The sequence below is a fragment of the Polyodon spathula genome, chromosome 11, assembly GCF_017654505.1.
Source record: "Polyodon spathula isolate WHYD16114869_AA chromosome 11, ASM1765450v1, whole genome shotgun sequence".
NCBI lineage: Eukaryota > Metazoa > Chordata > Actinopteri > Acipenseriformes > Polyodontidae > Polyodon > Polyodon spathula.
In genome coordinates this window covers 35,160,012-35,177,310 of record NC_054544.1, presented here as the reverse complement: position 1 = coordinate 35,177,310, position 17,299 = coordinate 35,160,012, and the positions used below count along the sequence as shown (strand labels likewise).

At 38.4% G+C, this 17,299-nt stretch overlaps 1 protein-coding gene across 1 annotated transcript; it reads left to right on the top strand.

Moving 5' to 3' along the window:
* The first annotated feature begins 113 nt into the window (after positions 1-113).
* trpc1 (transient receptor potential cation channel, subfamily C, member 1) lies at positions 114-17,239 on the top strand. The gene is made up of 13 exons (XM_041264345.1): positions 114-661; positions 1,828-1,982; positions 2,285-2,386; positions 3,008-3,210; positions 4,366-4,497; positions 6,076-6,271; positions 7,312-7,648; positions 10,361-10,500; positions 11,096-11,239; positions 14,114-14,289; positions 14,487-14,688; positions 15,737-15,931; positions 16,790-17,239. The coding sequence occupies exons 1-13, from the start codon at positions 496-498 to the stop codon at positions 17,015-17,017; spliced, it is 2,376 nt and encodes a 791-aa protein (XP_041120279.1). The 5' UTR covers positions 114-495; the 3' UTR covers positions 17,018-17,239.
* Positions 17,240-17,299: the final 60 nt, after the last annotated feature.

Genomic DNA, 17,299 nt, shown 5'->3' with positions numbered 1-17,299 from the left:
GTGCAAAGCAAGCTCACACTTTATACTATAAATAACCATGGTTGTATAATATTTGTTACCACAATGCAACACGTTTACTTATTGCTATCCCAGATGATCAAGCAGGTGAACAGTACACATGCGCACAGCACTGCAGGTTTTTCATCAGGACCACCATCCTCGCTACACACAGCCGAAGTTATTTTTTTTATTTTGATTTGGAATGGCGTGATGATTGGTGCAGCGTGTCAAAAGTGAACAATAACAAAATACAGCAAGAGCAATCTGTTGATGGACAAAGAGAAGGAACACGAAAATGACCAAAAAAAAAACCCCATGAATGTATCAGTTGACCGTGCAGTAAGACGATGAATTAATGCAGGTTATGCCGAATGAAGATTTGGCTTAAAAATAGATCAACAAATGTAAGCAACCTTGATGCATACCAAAAAGTGGTCGAAAACTAAAGGGTCTTATTTAAATTGACGCTCTGTAGCTGCTGGTGCTTGGTGTGTGATGCGCATCAATGTGTTGCCGTTTTCTTTCTCTGTAATAATGGCTGCTCTTTATCAGAGCACCGATTCTTCCTCTCCAGACAAATACCTGGCACTAAAGGATGTCAGAGAAGTAAAGGAGGAGACGAACCTGGACGAGAAACTCTTCTTGCTGGCGTGTGAAAAAGGTACAGTAAATAAATACACCCGTTATTTTAATTAATGTACCCCTCTAACCTGCTGCTGTAGTACTGGTCCAGGGCAATGTTACTTCGTAACACGCAGATTTATGATTTACAGTAAACGTAGGGAATTTTCTGTCAGCTCTATGCACTGCAGTGCTGTAGCCTAATGTTTTTTCACTGCACATCTTAGAAAGTGCATTATCAGAATTTAGAACTGTAAACACATTCCTTTCGCGAGACTGCATAAGCACAATAGTAATGTGTCTATACAGAACCATTTATATACAGAGGTAAGAACTATGCTATTGAAAATGAAAATCTATGTGGAAAAAATTAGCTTGTAAGAGAATTTTAGGGTTTTCATTTATTGAATTGTAAGTATTCTTGAGCGATGGCAGACTTTTCTTCCTCCCTCTAGTGCAAATTACTGTACACTTCAGAGTAAGAGTTTTAATAAGCTCTTAGATTAAAAAAGCATGACTTGGTATCATAGGTCTTTAATGTAATAATATGCATTATTTAACATAAACAGACAGAGTGCTTAAATATACACAAAGCATAACCAATTTGTAAGAGTAAATCTTTATAATTAAAATGCAGTATTTACAAATTACAATTATAGTAATATTGCCCAGTGAAAAAGCATGGTCAAGTCGAATTCATATTTGAAGTGTTAAGTATTGCTCAGACTTGTACTTCATCAACCATACAGCTGCTTAACTAATGCATTTTAGTGGTATTTGGCCCAGAGGGAACATATCAAAACTACAGTAGTTTTCCAGTTTGAGGCTTCCTCAGATAATGTCTTTATTGAAATTGTTCAATGACACCTGGTTTCTCTATTATAAGTTCCTAAGACCACTACTGTACAATGTGCTTCAAGTGGCACATCCAGACATTCTAAGTTGGTGGATTAATGGTTACCGTATTACAGATAAGAAGCTTTTCATAAAGCATTTTCTGATCATTATTTATGCGGTGGCTCCTAAATGAAGTGATTAGAAGTTCTTTGCTGGCAGGGAAAGAAATGCACTGCCTGGCGACGAATTATAGACACCAAGGAGCAAAAGAAATGCTTTAATATCATTATATATTTATTTATTTTTTAATTTACGTGGCCAATGTTATTGTTGAAACTGATAATAATTGAATGTATCCTTTCTGTGAAGGTGACTACTATATGGTGAAAAAACTCCTTGAGGAGAAAAGACACGGTGAACTCAATGTAAACTGTGTGGACGTGTTGGGACGCAATGCAGTTACCATATCAATTGAGAATGAGAACCTGGATATACTGCAGCTTCTGCTGGAACATGGGTGTCAGGTAAAGACACACCCCATTTAAAAGAAACCTCACCCCCCCCACAATTCAGTTAATCAACTGGCTTTCCAATATGAAAAAAATGCAATAGGCCTTACCTAATAGGATTATTGATAGTGGTAGTTTACTTTTTCACATGGATATTGCCAAGTTCATCATGGCTCTTTTTTCCTTTTTATTATTTTTTGTTAAAAATGACGTTGCATTAACCCTTTAAGGTACAAGGGACATATGTGTCCCACAGTTTATGCTGTAAGCAAACCCGTCCTGCTGTCTTAATCATGTTCTTGTAATCCTTTTTTTAGACGACAGATGCGCTTTTGGTAGCAATCGACTCAGAAGTGGTGGGAGCCGTTGATATACTACTCAATCATCGACCAAGGCGATTGTCGAAGCCTTCAATAGCCGTTAGTGCCTTCTGAAATGTCATACTTCGGTGCAAAAAACATAAAACTAAGATCTGAATTCTTCAGATCTTAAGGTTGCAGTGCCTTATGCTGGTATTTCCTGTGTTAATGTGATCAGAATCCTCTTTATTCATTTATTTTCAATTTTGTGATGTTTCTCTAAGCTTGTATATAATGTTGAAACAAGGAATAATGTTACCATGACATCACGTTTAGCTATAAAACAATATTGTGGCACACTGCAGTTTGAAGATTAATAATGGTCCATCCGCAATAAGCTGTACTTACAGCTATTCATTGTACTATTTCATGTTCATTTCAAGTCAGAACAACAAGTAATATAAAAGGATAGATCACACAAACAGTACAAAACTATAATGAAAGACTAGCAAAGAGAGGTTGTAACGGTTTTGTACTGGGTGTGCAGTATCCTTAAGTGATAAATATGGTTTGGTAGCATTGGTCAAAAAATACAGATTTGTATCAAAAGGACATTTTTCTAAACTTTGGTCTTGTGCTTCACTGAAAGTGCTTCTGATTGCAGCAGGAATAACAGCAAACAAAAGCACATTGCCCTTTGTACTTGTTGAATGGTTGAAGCTTGCTTCTCTTCTTCCCTAGAAACTGATGCAGCGTATTCAGAACCCAGAGTACTCCACAACCATGGACGTGGCCCCCGTCATTCTAGCGGCTCATCGCAATAACTATGAAATCCTCACCATGCTGCTGAAGCAGGACATCTCGCTGCCCCGGCCCCACGCTGTGGGGTGTGAATGCACCCTGTGCAATGCCAAAAATAAAAAGGACAGTCTTCGCCATTCCCGGTATGGGCTCTTTCATTACCTCTCAAGGGCTGTTGGGGTTTTATTTTGTGAGCTTCTAAATTTTCAGGGCAGGTTTTACCATCAGACCTATGGACACTCAAGATTAGGGCAATCTCTGGTATTATGTTGATTGTTTATACACTTGCATGTGAAGAGTCCTTGACAACCCCCTTTCTTGATCAAGTGACTGGCATGTGATATAAGCTGAAGACTGGCTGCTTTTATCTTCTTTGGTCAGTATTCTGCATGCAAACCTAACCCATGGACTACAATAGACCCTTCCCATAAATAACATGAAATCCCTCAACCAACCCTATTTAACAGTTCAAGGCTGTGTTTCTTTTACTTAAACCCAGTGAATCGCTAAGTAATATGAAACGCATACTATTAAAGGCCTTTAATGTATTTAAGTGGTTGAGGGATTTCACACAGGTTTTTTTTTTTTTTTTTTTATGGCAATGGTTCTTCTGTGGCTTTTTCCTAAAAAGTAAGTGTCATAGATAGCAGAAGAAGAATTGATTGTGGTGTTTTAAAACCTGAGTGGTTAAATGTTTTCATTTGGTATACCATTCTCACTGCGTGAGTTGTGTCTTATCTTTCATGACAGAAAAAGAAACGAAATTAAACCTGGCGCTTCAGTGGCGGTATTTATTTGTAAGAATTTAAGTCTGAATTCCCTTTTTTCTAAAAAAAAAGTTTAGACTTTCTATTCCTGTTGAAATGCTTGCTATTTTTTTTACTGCTCCTTCCATTTTGTTCTGTATAGCTATTGCCAAAAGATTTGCATCACCTAGAATTTTAGGATTGAGACATAATTTAAAAAACAATATAAGCATAATTTCAAGATTTTATAAAACATTGTGTAATCAAAGAAAGTACAAAATTATATCACAAGCGTTTTAGTGGAAGCCTTAATAGTAGTACAGTATTTCATGTTAGATTTTGAAATGTCACATTTTTCCATTTTTGTTAAGTATATAGAAAACTGCCAAGCAGTATGTCATTCCATATGTCAGCATAACATTATTCAGCAGGTTTCATTCGAACTTGTGAAGCAAAATAAGTTTGGCCATAGATTTACATATGTCTCAAATGTGGAGTTTTGAAAGAGAAACATGTCTTTTCAGATGGTCTTGTTGATGTTTCTCCTGACAGATTTCGCCTCGATATCTACCGCTGCCTGGCAAGCCCCTCATTGATAATGCTGACCGAGGAGGACCCGATATTAAGAGCCTTCGAGCTCAGCGCTGATCTGAAGGAACTCAGTCTAGTGGAGGTGGAGTTCAGGTAGTTGGAGACAAAATAATTTCATGTGTGTGCTCTTGTCTGGCCAGTGTGTTTCTGCTGGGGAGAATGGACTGTTAATTGTCAAACTCAACATCTTGTTTATACAAGCCAGCCAAGATATCTGCCAAACAAGCACCAATACAGAGACAGGGTGGCTGCTGTTGTGATATATTGCAGCCAGGATGTTATTAGCAGTAGTAAAGGATTAGTATTCTTATAAATACAATTATATTTCCCTCTGCTCTAGTGCTCATTAGGAGATGGCATGTAGATTGTCTCGTCTTCAACTGGACCTCAGTAGCCCACTCTAAATCCCTGTGGTAATATTTTAGGCACCCACCTTCTGTCTAGATTCAGAAAGCATTTGTGTAATATTTGGCCTCCGTCCCATGTGGAGAAAGTGGCATTTTAGAGCTTTCACAATTTAATTTAATAATCGTGCTGTTAAAAGTGCTGTTGATGATTAAGAAGTGATAACACCCTATTGCAATATAAAATACATGTTTAACGTTGTAATGCTATATGCTGTTATTAGTTTAATTATATTCATAATATCACAAGAGTATGTTATTATCTTATCATATAGAGTCTTATATGATACTGAATCTCTATATTGTCAGATCCTGTTCTTTTAAAATGTACATTGACTCATTGCCTTCTTCGTCAACAGCCTAGAACAGTTTCATGAATGTTAATATTTATATTATGCATAAAAAGCTATTTTGAAAAAGAAAAAACAAACTAGCCCAAGCCTTTTATCTAAATTGGCAGTCATGCCCCAGGGAAGTTCCATGTATTTTACTGCCTGCCTCAAAGTGATTCAGGTTAAGGATGCCATTTGTGAAGGTTGGGTTTGGAAGCTCACACAGTACAGTATGATAGACATGTTGAGTCATTGCCATTTGTAGATGAGATAATACTTGACTCACATTTCCTGTGTCTCAGAACTGTTATCTGCTGCCTGAGATGCAGTGCACTGTCAAGCAGCATAATGCACCACTGCAAGAAGTCAGAGTTCCTGATGTCTGTAGTGACTCCAGTGTTTTGTTTAAAAAGATGGGGGATTACTTGGTTATATTGGAGGGTCTAAACTGTGACACTGTAAGTGCTCCCAGAAGAACTATGATGAGGCTTTATTTTCAGGTTCCAGGCCAGCTTCAGTGAACAGATTGTTTAATTAAAATGTACTTGAACTTGCATTGTCTGAAGAATTCATGTTTGCTCCATGTACACTGCCTAGCACTCCCGGCTATGGTTGCCCATGGCAACAAAACAGGGTGTTTCCACTGCTTGCCCAAGGGGCTGAGCACGGCTGTCGGGTCAGGTTTGTATCTTAACTTGTATCCACTGTATCCACCTAAAGCAGAGAACTTAAAATTGAACAACAAAACAAAACACAACGCAATACAATCCCACAATCCCCCAGTGACCTTTGATGCACAGCAGGTTGCCCTGGTTTGGGGGGAAAAAAGCACTTTAACGCTCTTTTGATTTGGGCAGTTAGCTGTGGGCAGCCAAAGCCTGTAGCGCCATGCGGTGCAAATGAAGCATAAGTGTATCGTTTCTAATGAATGACAGGAATGATTACGAGGAGCTGGCGAAGCAGTGTACGATGTTTGCGAAGGATCTGCTTGCCCAGGCCAGGAACTCGAGGGAGCTGGAAGTCATTCTGAACCACACCTGCAATGACGAACCCGTGGACAAGCGAGGCCTGCTAGAGGAGCGAATGAACTTGAGCCGCCTTAAACTGGCCATCAAATACAACCAGAAAGAGGTACATGCTTACCAGGCCATAGACAGGCCCTCTAACATTGAGTCTAACACCTCATTAAACAGTAAGCAAGAGCTCAACGTCTAGCTGCAAGAACATCTCCATCATTGCTTCAAGTGGTGTTCATAATCTTGTTCGTCAAGTAACTGTATTGTTAGGGGTTATATATGTTAGTACTGGCCATTTAGGTAGAATGTTTCTAAACACATACTTCTTGACTCCTTATCACTCCCTCCAAGACATAAAAAACTGGAGGGTCACATTAGTACCTCCAAAATGTTTGGGTGGCACAGTACACTGGATATTAATGTGCAGTATAGCCAAGCCCACTAGCCTAAGGAATGGACCCAGTATGTTGTCACGTATCATATAAGGGATATTGCCTCTTTTAATGGAGCATCTGAATCTCCAAAATAATTTGAGAAAAAAATGAAATCCATGGCTTATGATTATGTTTGACTCAAGCTTTATTTCGTTGTTTCCAAAAGCTCTTCTTTCCTGGAATGTATCTTAACCTAGTTAAATGTAAACTTCCCTTCAGGACTCTGATCAAAGCAGTGTGTATTGCATGTGTGTACAAAAGCAGCCATATGTTTTTAAAGCTTTCATTTAGACACACTGATATGCAGTGAAGGCATACAGTCAAGGACAAACAATGTATGATACTAGAAAGAGTTGTGTTAAACCAAAATAAAACTAATGCATGTACACAGATCATCTGCTAATAAGGTATTTTGGGATGCTGTATTATACTGCAAATAATCCCCATGCTTTGTTCCACAACTTTCAAGGGACCGAAACTCAGTTGTTCCTGTCTCTAGATAAGAAATCTAACTGCAAATGACACCGGTGCATAAGGAATTCAGAGATTAAAGAGATAATAAACTATTGGATTGGTTAGACGTTTTGCAAGATGATATAAAAACTTCCTGCAATGGTTACTCTCTCTCTCTCTCTCTCTCTCTCTCTCTCTCTCTCTCTCTCTCTCTCTCTCTCTCTCTCTCTCTCTCTCTCTCTCTCTCTGTGTCTCTCTGTCTCTCCAGTTTGTTGCCCAGTCAAACTGTCAGCAGTTTCTGAACACTGTCTGGTTTGGGCAGATGGCTGGTTACAGGCGGAAGCACTCGTGTAAGAAGATCCTGACTGTGCTCTCGGTGGGCTTCCTGTGGCCCGTCCTGTCGATCTGTTATCTGCTGGCTCCCAAGTCCCGCGTGGGCCACGTCATCCACACGCCGTTCATGAAGTTCATCATCCACAGCGCCTCGTACTTCACCTTCCTGCTACTGCTCAACCTGTACTCGCTAGTTTACAATGAAGACAAAAAGAACACCATGGGCCCTGCTCTGGAGATGATCGACTACCTGCTTATTGTCTGGATTGTAGGTGAGTCTGCAGGGGGAGTGTTGTCTTTGGAAACCACCTTTTTCATGTTAAAATAATTGACTGAGGGGTGGTGCACAATGGGTTACTGCATTAGCTTTTTCCTCTCTGGAACCCTGTGAGTCTTAGGTTACAAGTAAAAAAAAAAAAAAAAAAAAAAAGGTATTAGACGGTAGTCTACATCACAAAACCGCCGCTTAGCATGAAACAATTGGCACCAGGCACTATAGTTTTAATACAAATAGTATTTCATAAATTAAAAAAGAACTTAGTTGCTTGCTTACAAAAACTCCAGTAATATATGTCTGTACCCATAAGGGCTTTTTAAATACTCTTGAGGAAAGTTATTTCTAAGCCACAAGGCCAGTGCAATTATGCATCTTGTATAACCAGATGGCGCAGCTTTCCACTTCATAGAGTCTTATTACTGGGATGTTTGTGGCAGCATTCCTTTAGGTTTAGTCTATTCTGAATTTCAGATTTAGTGGTGAAGATTTTGGAGCAGCAAGACTACACGAATAGAGCCCAAACTAAACGAAAAAGGAAATAATGACCTGTGCTTTAGTCTAAGGCTCTTAGGATGGGAGCCAGCCTAATTAAAATAGGGTCTTCATTCCTTTTCTCCCAGGAGATGTTTGACATTGTTATTTAGACAACAAATCATACTCTGTTTAAAACCCCATGCTGAACCACTCAGGGTTGGCATGCATAAAGTTATCACAAAACTCCCCATTCTGTTTCCTGTATAATTAGTTTTCCGCTTTTCCGGTTTATTCCAAATTTTACTGATTTTTATCTGATTTTTGTCTATTATTCAGTATTATCCCAGTACTGTTTTCTAGGAAATACACAATAATTTGATTAAAATGGTGTTTTAGTTTGACTTCGACATTGTAATACGCAGCCCTACATTGTATCCTAGGATACAGCAGATGTTTAGACGTCAGAGAATCAGATAACATTCAACTGTGGTTCTCTGTTGCTTCACAAACACACTGAAATACTTATACAAAAATATAATATTTGTAGTGGATGAGGAATGGGGAGAAAACTAAATCAGTTTATGAATATTCAAAAGAAAACAAATGTTTTGAAGTATACAAAAAGCAAAAATAGCAGAAGTGGGAAGAGGCAGAGGACACAGTGTTGCAAATACTGCTGCATTGAGGTGTTCACACTGACAATAAAAGAACATACTGAACATACATTAAAACTAAAACAAGAAAGTGAACTGAGAGACCAGCTGTATGTTTATGCTGCATTTACACACACTTTAATAAAAGAGAGCACAGAATGACTGTGTTAATGAGTTTGTCAGAGCTCTGTGCTTTGCTGGACAGCCACTGTTTATTGCAGAGAGGTATGTATTGGTGACTTTGTGCAACAGTACTGCCTAACTCCGACAATCTTAATTGTAAATATTTGACAGAAAATGGCGATGCTTTAGTTGGTAAACTTATAGAACGCATTGATGGAAATGTCCAGTGTGATTTTTGACGTGTCTCCTGATGGCTTGCACCACCCAGTTCTGTCAATTTTATTTTATTTTTATAATTTCAAGACGAATAAACCTGGCTTGTTTTGTGCAGGTGTTTGTACCTTCTGTAGAACCTGTTTCCGTCAGCACAGTGATTGCCCAAACGTTCGCAAAGTACCAGTTAACTTGGGAAAATGTGGCTTCGACTTTATCAGACATGCCAGGGACATTAAACCTAATCTGAAACCAGAACTGCTACACTACATAATCCACATGTAAAGTGTGTATACTGAGAACCCCCCCCCCCCCCCCCACTGATTTAACATGGTTAATTCCCCAACCAATGTTTCAATTAAAAAAAAAAAAAAAAAAAAAAAAAAAAAAAAAAAACACAATTTACAGGTTTTATCCCTATTTTAATATAGGTAAAATAAATTCCCGGAACATTTTTTTACAGATAAAAACCAAAAACGCGGAACACTATTTATAATGCATCTACTTTGTCCAAAATGAAGTCTGCACCAGACCTTTTCATGTGCCCAACAGCTGGTGAATTTTTTCAAAACCTAAAATCCAGTGTTGTTTATGACTTTCGTCGTTATCCATCATCCAGTCAGGTTGTTTGGGAATACGTGATTATATTCAGTATTTTAAGATGTATTTTACCTGCATGATTTAGAGAGTCAGATAATAAATAGTAAAGGTGCAGTATGTTGTATATTTGACCATAGAAGTAATGACTCATATAATCATCTGGTTTTGTTTGACTGTATTGCGTCTCAAATATAACATACAGCAAAGAGATTAATCTCTAGAATCTGCCAGATCACATATTCAAGAGAAGTTGAAATATTTATGTTTTGAAAGCAATAAAGTATCAAAGCTACATACTCTCAAAGTGCAGAAATCATAAATCAGATCAATGTAGAAACATGCGCATTATTTGTAGGTTTGTATAATCTTTTCTATAGCCAGGCACAGATAACAGTTAAGTTACACCAAACCACAACTTAAAAAAATAAATAAAAATAAAGGTCAACTTCTATAGGGAATAAATAAATGAAGAATAAGTCTATCAAACACATATATACAGTATATCCCTTTCAGGGAGTTGGTAAGGTTTCTGTAGAGCAGAAGCTGTACTGGAAGAGATTGTTGGAATGGAACTCTGGTTTGGAGAATGGTGTGCACTTTCCTTTCACAGCGACATGTTGTAATGTATCCTTTTTTTCCCCCAGGAATGGTGTGGTCGGATGTGAAAAGGCTGTGGTATGAGGGGCTGGAAGACTTTTTGGAAGAATCCCGCAATCAGCTCAGCTTTGTCATGAACTCCCTCTATTTGGCAACTTTCGCCCTCAAAGTTGTGGCTCACAATAAGGTGAGTACATTGTTTCTGGTGGAGTGGGAACCATAGGATGTTTAAACAGTTTACTCATCTGTGACTCAGACATTATCAGAAGGCATTAGGCATTCTTAAAGAAAATTATCAAAGTTTTTTTTTTTTCTTTTTATAATATCGTGCTGTAAAATCTGAATACTAAAGAAATCAAATTTGAGCAAAAGCAACCTAGTTTCACGTTGCAGTCTGTATCTTACACGTCTGTGGCCTCTACCAGAATGTAGACCTGGTTGGATCTCCAGTTTGTTTGCGTTCTCTAACTCTAATTTCCACTGCAGACTCCAAGCTCCTTCTATCTTCTTGCCACAAATGTCACTCTAAATTGTGAATTAAAATGACCTGCTCCTGCTACTGCCCCAAACATGTAAGCAGAGGGGAAAAATTGATTACATTGTGCTGATATATTTAACACTGGCCTTCTTAATGTAAAACCCTATTTCATTCTGCTCCCTCATACTGTTAAATACAACATGCGTGCCATTTGGCCCACTCAGTTCTTGTTTTATGCTTGTCAAATGTATTTTGTGGGATATAAAAACAATGGCAACTTTTGTCATTATGTCCTTTCCATTAGTTTCCAGACAATGCAGACAGGAAGGACTGGGATGCGTTCCACCCAACTCTGGTTGCTGAGGGACTGTTTGCCTTTGCCAATGTGCTCAGCTACCTTCGTCTGTTCTTCATGTACACAACCAGCTCTGTCCTGGGACCCTTGCAGGTACTACGTTTGCAAAGTAACACAGAGTACCTTTTCTCATAACGGTTCCAAGACCGGCCTCTTCCTTCATCAGCCCTGAACAACTGATCTGTGGGGTTTTTATTCCTCACAGAATTAACAAAATACAGGCAGATGGTACTAATTTACAATTGTGACCAACTGCCAGAACAGTTAACACATTATTTTCATGTGTGTTTTGCAGGGATGATTTTAACCCCTTCCCTGCCCTCCTACAATAGTTATGCAAACCATACTACTACTAATAATAATATTAGTAGTAGTATGGTTTGCATGAACTGTGCATTAAATGCAGAGTCACTTACAGCTGGACATTGATTTAACATCTCATCTGCAGGATGGAGCACAAGGAGGTTAAGTGACTTGCTCAGGGTCACAAAGTGAGTCAGTCAGTGGTAGCGGTGGGATTTGAACCGGTGACCTTCTGATTACAAGCCCTGGACTTTAACCAGTGGACCCCGCTGTTTGACCACAGAGCACACCAATATTTGATATAGCCTGGTCATAGCACACTGAAAGTATAGTAAATCATAGATACGTTTGGTAGATAACTATGGTAAAAGGTGGTAAATGCATGGTACAAGCATGGGAAACGTATTGAAAAAATGACAGAGCTAATTTAATGTGAAATTTTTTAAAACATTAAAATCATCCAAAAATAGCAAGACTTTCTATAGAATGATTTACTGTATTTTACTAATGTAGTTTTGGGTGGTGTCTGTGCTGCAGATAAATACTGTAAAATACAGAGTTGTACAGATTTAAATGTACATTGATGATTCGAGATGGGCTGTGGTTGTGATGAATTCACATGTTCTTGCTCTGAATAGGTACCATAAAGACTGCTGGAGGGGTATGATATTTTGACATGTGAAACTGCAATTCTGTTTCTGCCATTCGTGCCACTGACTTGCAGCTTATTCCACGTGATATATACACTGTAAGGGCACTCATGGCTCCAGTTTTTGGTGGTCTGCAGGCTTTATACGTAAGGTTCACAAATTATTAAAAAAAAAAAAAAAAAAAAAACAGCACACAAAAATTCAGCAGAGAAAATGTTAGCAGAGTACAGAGACAAGGGTAGCAGTAACAATGAGACTGAGAAACAGTGCTGTTGATTCATCAGTTTGTGGTTCAGCCCTGAATCTGTCAGTCAGTACCCTACCTGAGGTGAGGCTGCCCTCCCCATCACTAGAATGCCTTGCCTTAGGAGTCTGTATGTTTGCTGTGCTGTCCTTGAACAGCCACTTGTTTGTGAGGGATCACAGAGCGTATTAGAAGCCTCCTTCATGATGCATGGTCTCCCACAGTTTTGGTAAAGGAGAGAGCTGAATCATTCCATTCTGCATCACTGTGCTTCACTGCCTGGGTTAGAAATGATTGACCCCCCACATTCCTTTAATATTTGTACAGTGGTAAAATTATGCAGGTGAAAAAAGACTAGCAAGGAATATTTACATTTTCCTCTGTGTTGAAACTCGTGTATGAATACATGTGAAGTGATACCCAATACAGCTCACTGCCTTTGGTTTGATTTTGAGTAAATATATATATATATATATATATATATATATATATATATATATATATATATATATATATATATATATATATATATATAAATTAATAATCCAGACATGAAACAGTTTTAATCAAAGTTTCACATCAGTCTTTTTCCTCTTATGCATGTGGCACTTCTTGCATTTTGCTGTGAGTTTGCTGAAGCATTTTGTTTCTTAATCTTCAGGCCCATAAACAGCTTCTTTGAAGCCAGTTTGATGGAGATTCCATTTAGGCAAAAAAGTGGTCAATCGCACCATTCACAGCAGCACACTGAGATCCTTGTGTTAGCTGAAAACTGCATGTACCCTGGTCAAGCATTTATGGTCTTTTCCACAAACAAAAAAAGTCATGATATATTTACATAAATATTTCATATAACATAAAATAATTATATAACTAAGATGAAAACAGGTAGGTAGTAGTTGAACTGTGATAGGTATTATAAGGACAGTTATACATTTATTTACTTTAAATAAGAAATATAAGATGAATAATGAGTTTAAAAAAAGTTAAAAAACAGTATCCCTGTAAGACATAAAGGCATAAAAAGAGTTATAAAGAGTTTTTTCTCTGACTTTGAATGAAAATCTCATTCCCCTTTGGGGTTTTCAGATGCTTAAACTGATAGGCGAACAGGAGTTTTGATTTGAATTAAAGTCTGGCTCTGAGAACATTGCATGTGGTGTGGGACCAGTTTAATGGACTATAGAAATATTTTTTTGATATATCTAGTATGGAAATAATATAGTTTTGTGAATGCTTTTGTGTTTCCCGTAACAGAATGGGGTCTGTTCAGTTGTTATAAACATTGGTGGATCTGAATACCATGGTCCTCGATTTACTTAACTTTGGTTCTCAAATGGTATATGACCTCAGTGGCAGTATTAAGACAACAAGCAATACGCCATTATATTCAGTTGTGACTGATAGTTTGTGCTCGTCTTTCTAATGAGAATGGAATTACTGTAAGGGGCTACAGTGTAAAGGGTCGCCTCATAATGAGGGAGCGTTGTATTCAATTGTCAGCCTTATTGTAGCATCACAAATCAGTTGAGGCTCTATAGGATGAACCAGAGACATTCTGTTTTGGGGACACAAGACATTCTAGTCAAAACTGAACTCGCAGCATTAGGTTTACCTGAGGTATCTTCAACCATCTTGATTATAAACCATCTTGTAGACCCTATGCCCAGACATCAGGAGCTGGCCCAGCATCCTTCTAGGGGTTGACCATCTGTTACATGGCCAGTGCATTGTAAGATGTCTTAACAGCAATTAAACTCTTCTTACTAGATCTCGATGGGACAAATGCTGCAAGATTTTGGAAAGTTCTTGGGTCTGTTCCTGCTTGTCCTCATCTCATTCACTATCGGTCTGACCCAGCTTTATGACAAGGATCGTGCCACACATGTGGAGAAGGACTGTGTGGGGATCTTCTGTCAGCGGCAAAACAACGATACTTTCCATTCGTGAGTTGGAATTTGAGGGCTGTAAGATTATGTATGGTTTGGAGTGAATATGGTACATATATTTGAGGTGCATTGTTGATAAAATAACACATTTATTGAAAAGACAGTTGGAAGAAGTGTGTATATTGCATTTGTTGATGATTCAGTTTCACTGCAGTATCAGTTTACAATATGTTTGGTTATATTCTTCCCCACAGGTTTATTGTCACCTGCTATGCGCTTTTTTGGTATGTTTTTTCACTGGCCCACGTAGCTCTGTTTGTAACGAGGTTCAGTTACACAGAGGAGCTGCAGTCATTTGTCGGGGCCTTGATTATCGGCACATACAACGTGGTGGTTGTCATCGTCCTTACTAAGCTTCTTGTGGCCATGCTGCACAAAAGTTTTCGGCAAATAGCGGTAAGGAAATTCACAAGCTTCATTTTTAAAGGCATCATTGCAATTCCCTTTGAAAGTGGGGTTGAACACTTGTCCCTAATAGAATGTGATGTATGATTTTCTCTTTAAGAGTTCTCTTCACATAATCTCTGGTGGAGTCTTCTATTTAACTGTAGTGCTGCATGAGTTTCCTCTCCTGCGTTGACTAACTCTAGCCTGTCGTAGTGATTTTCTTTTTATGCTGTACCAATTGGCCAGCTTGTCCCAGGGAACTAGTGCCATACTTAAATATATTGTTATTATATGTCAAGGAAGGTCTGGTTGGAGATTGCATACCTAAAGCATCTCAGGAGAATCACTTAAGCAACTTGATCACACATACCAACTACCAGCCTGTTGTGAGAGTTCTTCTCATTCTGGTCATTTAGCAGAACAGTCAGAAAACTACTATTTTCAAGATAAACTGTCCTGATTTGAAGGTAAAATGCTAATGACGGAAAAGGTGAATGTATGTAGGAAAAAATACTACAAGTTTGCGCATGACAATTGTCACTTTCCCTTTGCAAACCAGTATTTTTAGGGATGGAAATACGATTCCCATTGTGCAGCAGATTGCTCCGTTCCTGGTTATACTAGGAGTTAACAACACAACTATAAGCTTGTTACCTGTACACTGCAGTTAGTTAAGCTCGTAGTAAAACCTCAAAAGGGTGAAACTGCTATGCAATAGGAGTCTTATTTCCATCCCTGAATTTTTAGATTTTATTCACTGTATGTTGAGACAAGCAACCATTGTTTACTAGTCATTCTCTGCAGCAGGGTTGCATTTTATCCAAGTTGTTGTGCATCTGGGCTTCAGTCGTGTGCTGGTCCCAATGTATTGAATGAACTTTGTAATATATTAGCTTCCTTCTTCATGCTTATATAACTTGGATAAAGAAGATGCAAAAGTTCAATTTGGAACTAAATCTCTTCTAATAAGAGTCCAGTGCAGTTCTATTAAAATACCAATACGATCTCATTAGAAACTTGAATGTCTGACCTTCTTTCTCACTCTCTGATGCTTCAGAACCATGAGGACAAGGAGTGGAAGTTTGCCCGAGCTAAGCTCTGGCTTAGCTACTTTGATGACAAGTGCACCCTGCCTCCCCCCTTCAACATCCTCCCCTCCCCGAAGACCGTCTGCTATATTGTCACTAGCCTCAGTAAATGGATCTGCTCTCACACCACAACAGGCAAGGTCAAAAGACAGAACAGCCTCAAAGTAAGTAAGCGTCTGGAAAATTAGAATTACCTGTCTGGCCGACAGTGAGCACCTTTAAGTTTTAAAATGTATTGCGGAAAAGCTCATAGCCATGAGCAGAGTAGGAAAGACTGACTCAGGACAAGCACTATCATTCTGTTTTAATGCATACAGCAGCCATGCGCCATGTTATTTATCGCTCTCTTGGCCGATAACCCCAGTGGAGAAAAGTTTTTTTTTTTTTTTCTAATGCCACTGGTTTAGAGTCAGTCTAAAAAGTTTACTATTGTAAATGTGCACTTTATTATGCTTTTATGCTTTTACTGTGTATTTACCATCCGTGACCATGATAAATTGTGTTTTTTTAATTGCTTCATCCTACTGTGTTTAAAAATGCTTGCCTGTGTTTTTTCACTAAATGTGTATCCTACTGTACTATGCTTATACCGTGATGTACCCCATTAACATTTTATACTGGTCTTTCTGCTTGAGCACTTGCCATGTATGTCCACCTCTAAATGTGCGATCTAAGGATTTGATTGATGAAACTTTAAATTATTACTTCACTGTTAATTATTTTCTTTGGCAGTAACATGTCTGTGGTTTTTCAGTGACCATTTAAACAAGAAGTACTGGTACACCCTTTGTCCTTAATCATGTTCTAATACTTGGGAGGGTCATTTGAGACAGCTGCCTGTGCTCACACTACCAGTACTGATTCACACAATGATGACCTCATGGGCAGGCTATGAGGCAATGTGAGGTTACCAAACCAGTGCCTTCCATTTGTATTATTTATATTGCTCTGAAAATGTGTTTTTAGTTATGATTAAGCCTTCCCTGGGTACTGTATCTAATGATTTTGTAATTCTTGTCTAGGAGTGGAGGACCCTGAAACAGAAACGGGATGAAAACTACCAGAAGGTCATGTGCTGTCTAGTTCACCGCTACCTGACTTCTACAAGACAGAAGATGCAGAGCACTGACCAGCCTACTGTGGAGAACCTCAACGAGCTTCGACAGGACCTCTCCAAGTTCCGCAACGAGATGAGAGACCTCCTGGGATTCCGCACCTCCAAGTACGCCATGTTTTATCCCAGAAATTAAACAAATCATCTTTGCGTCTGCAGAGAAATCAAACGAGAATTCCTGAAGACAAAAACTCCACATTCTGGAATGAAGTGGAAAATCACCTTTTTTTAAAAGAAAAATAGAAGAAAAAACCTCCCAGAATGCTCTTGAATGTCTTTCATATTAAACTAAAACACTTGTGTAATACATTAACCTGGTATTTTACATGTTTTAAATTACTATTCTTTTCAGCGAAAAGACTGAATAAAGATTGCAATAAAAAACATTGACCTTGCATTTTTCTGACAGAAAATTAGC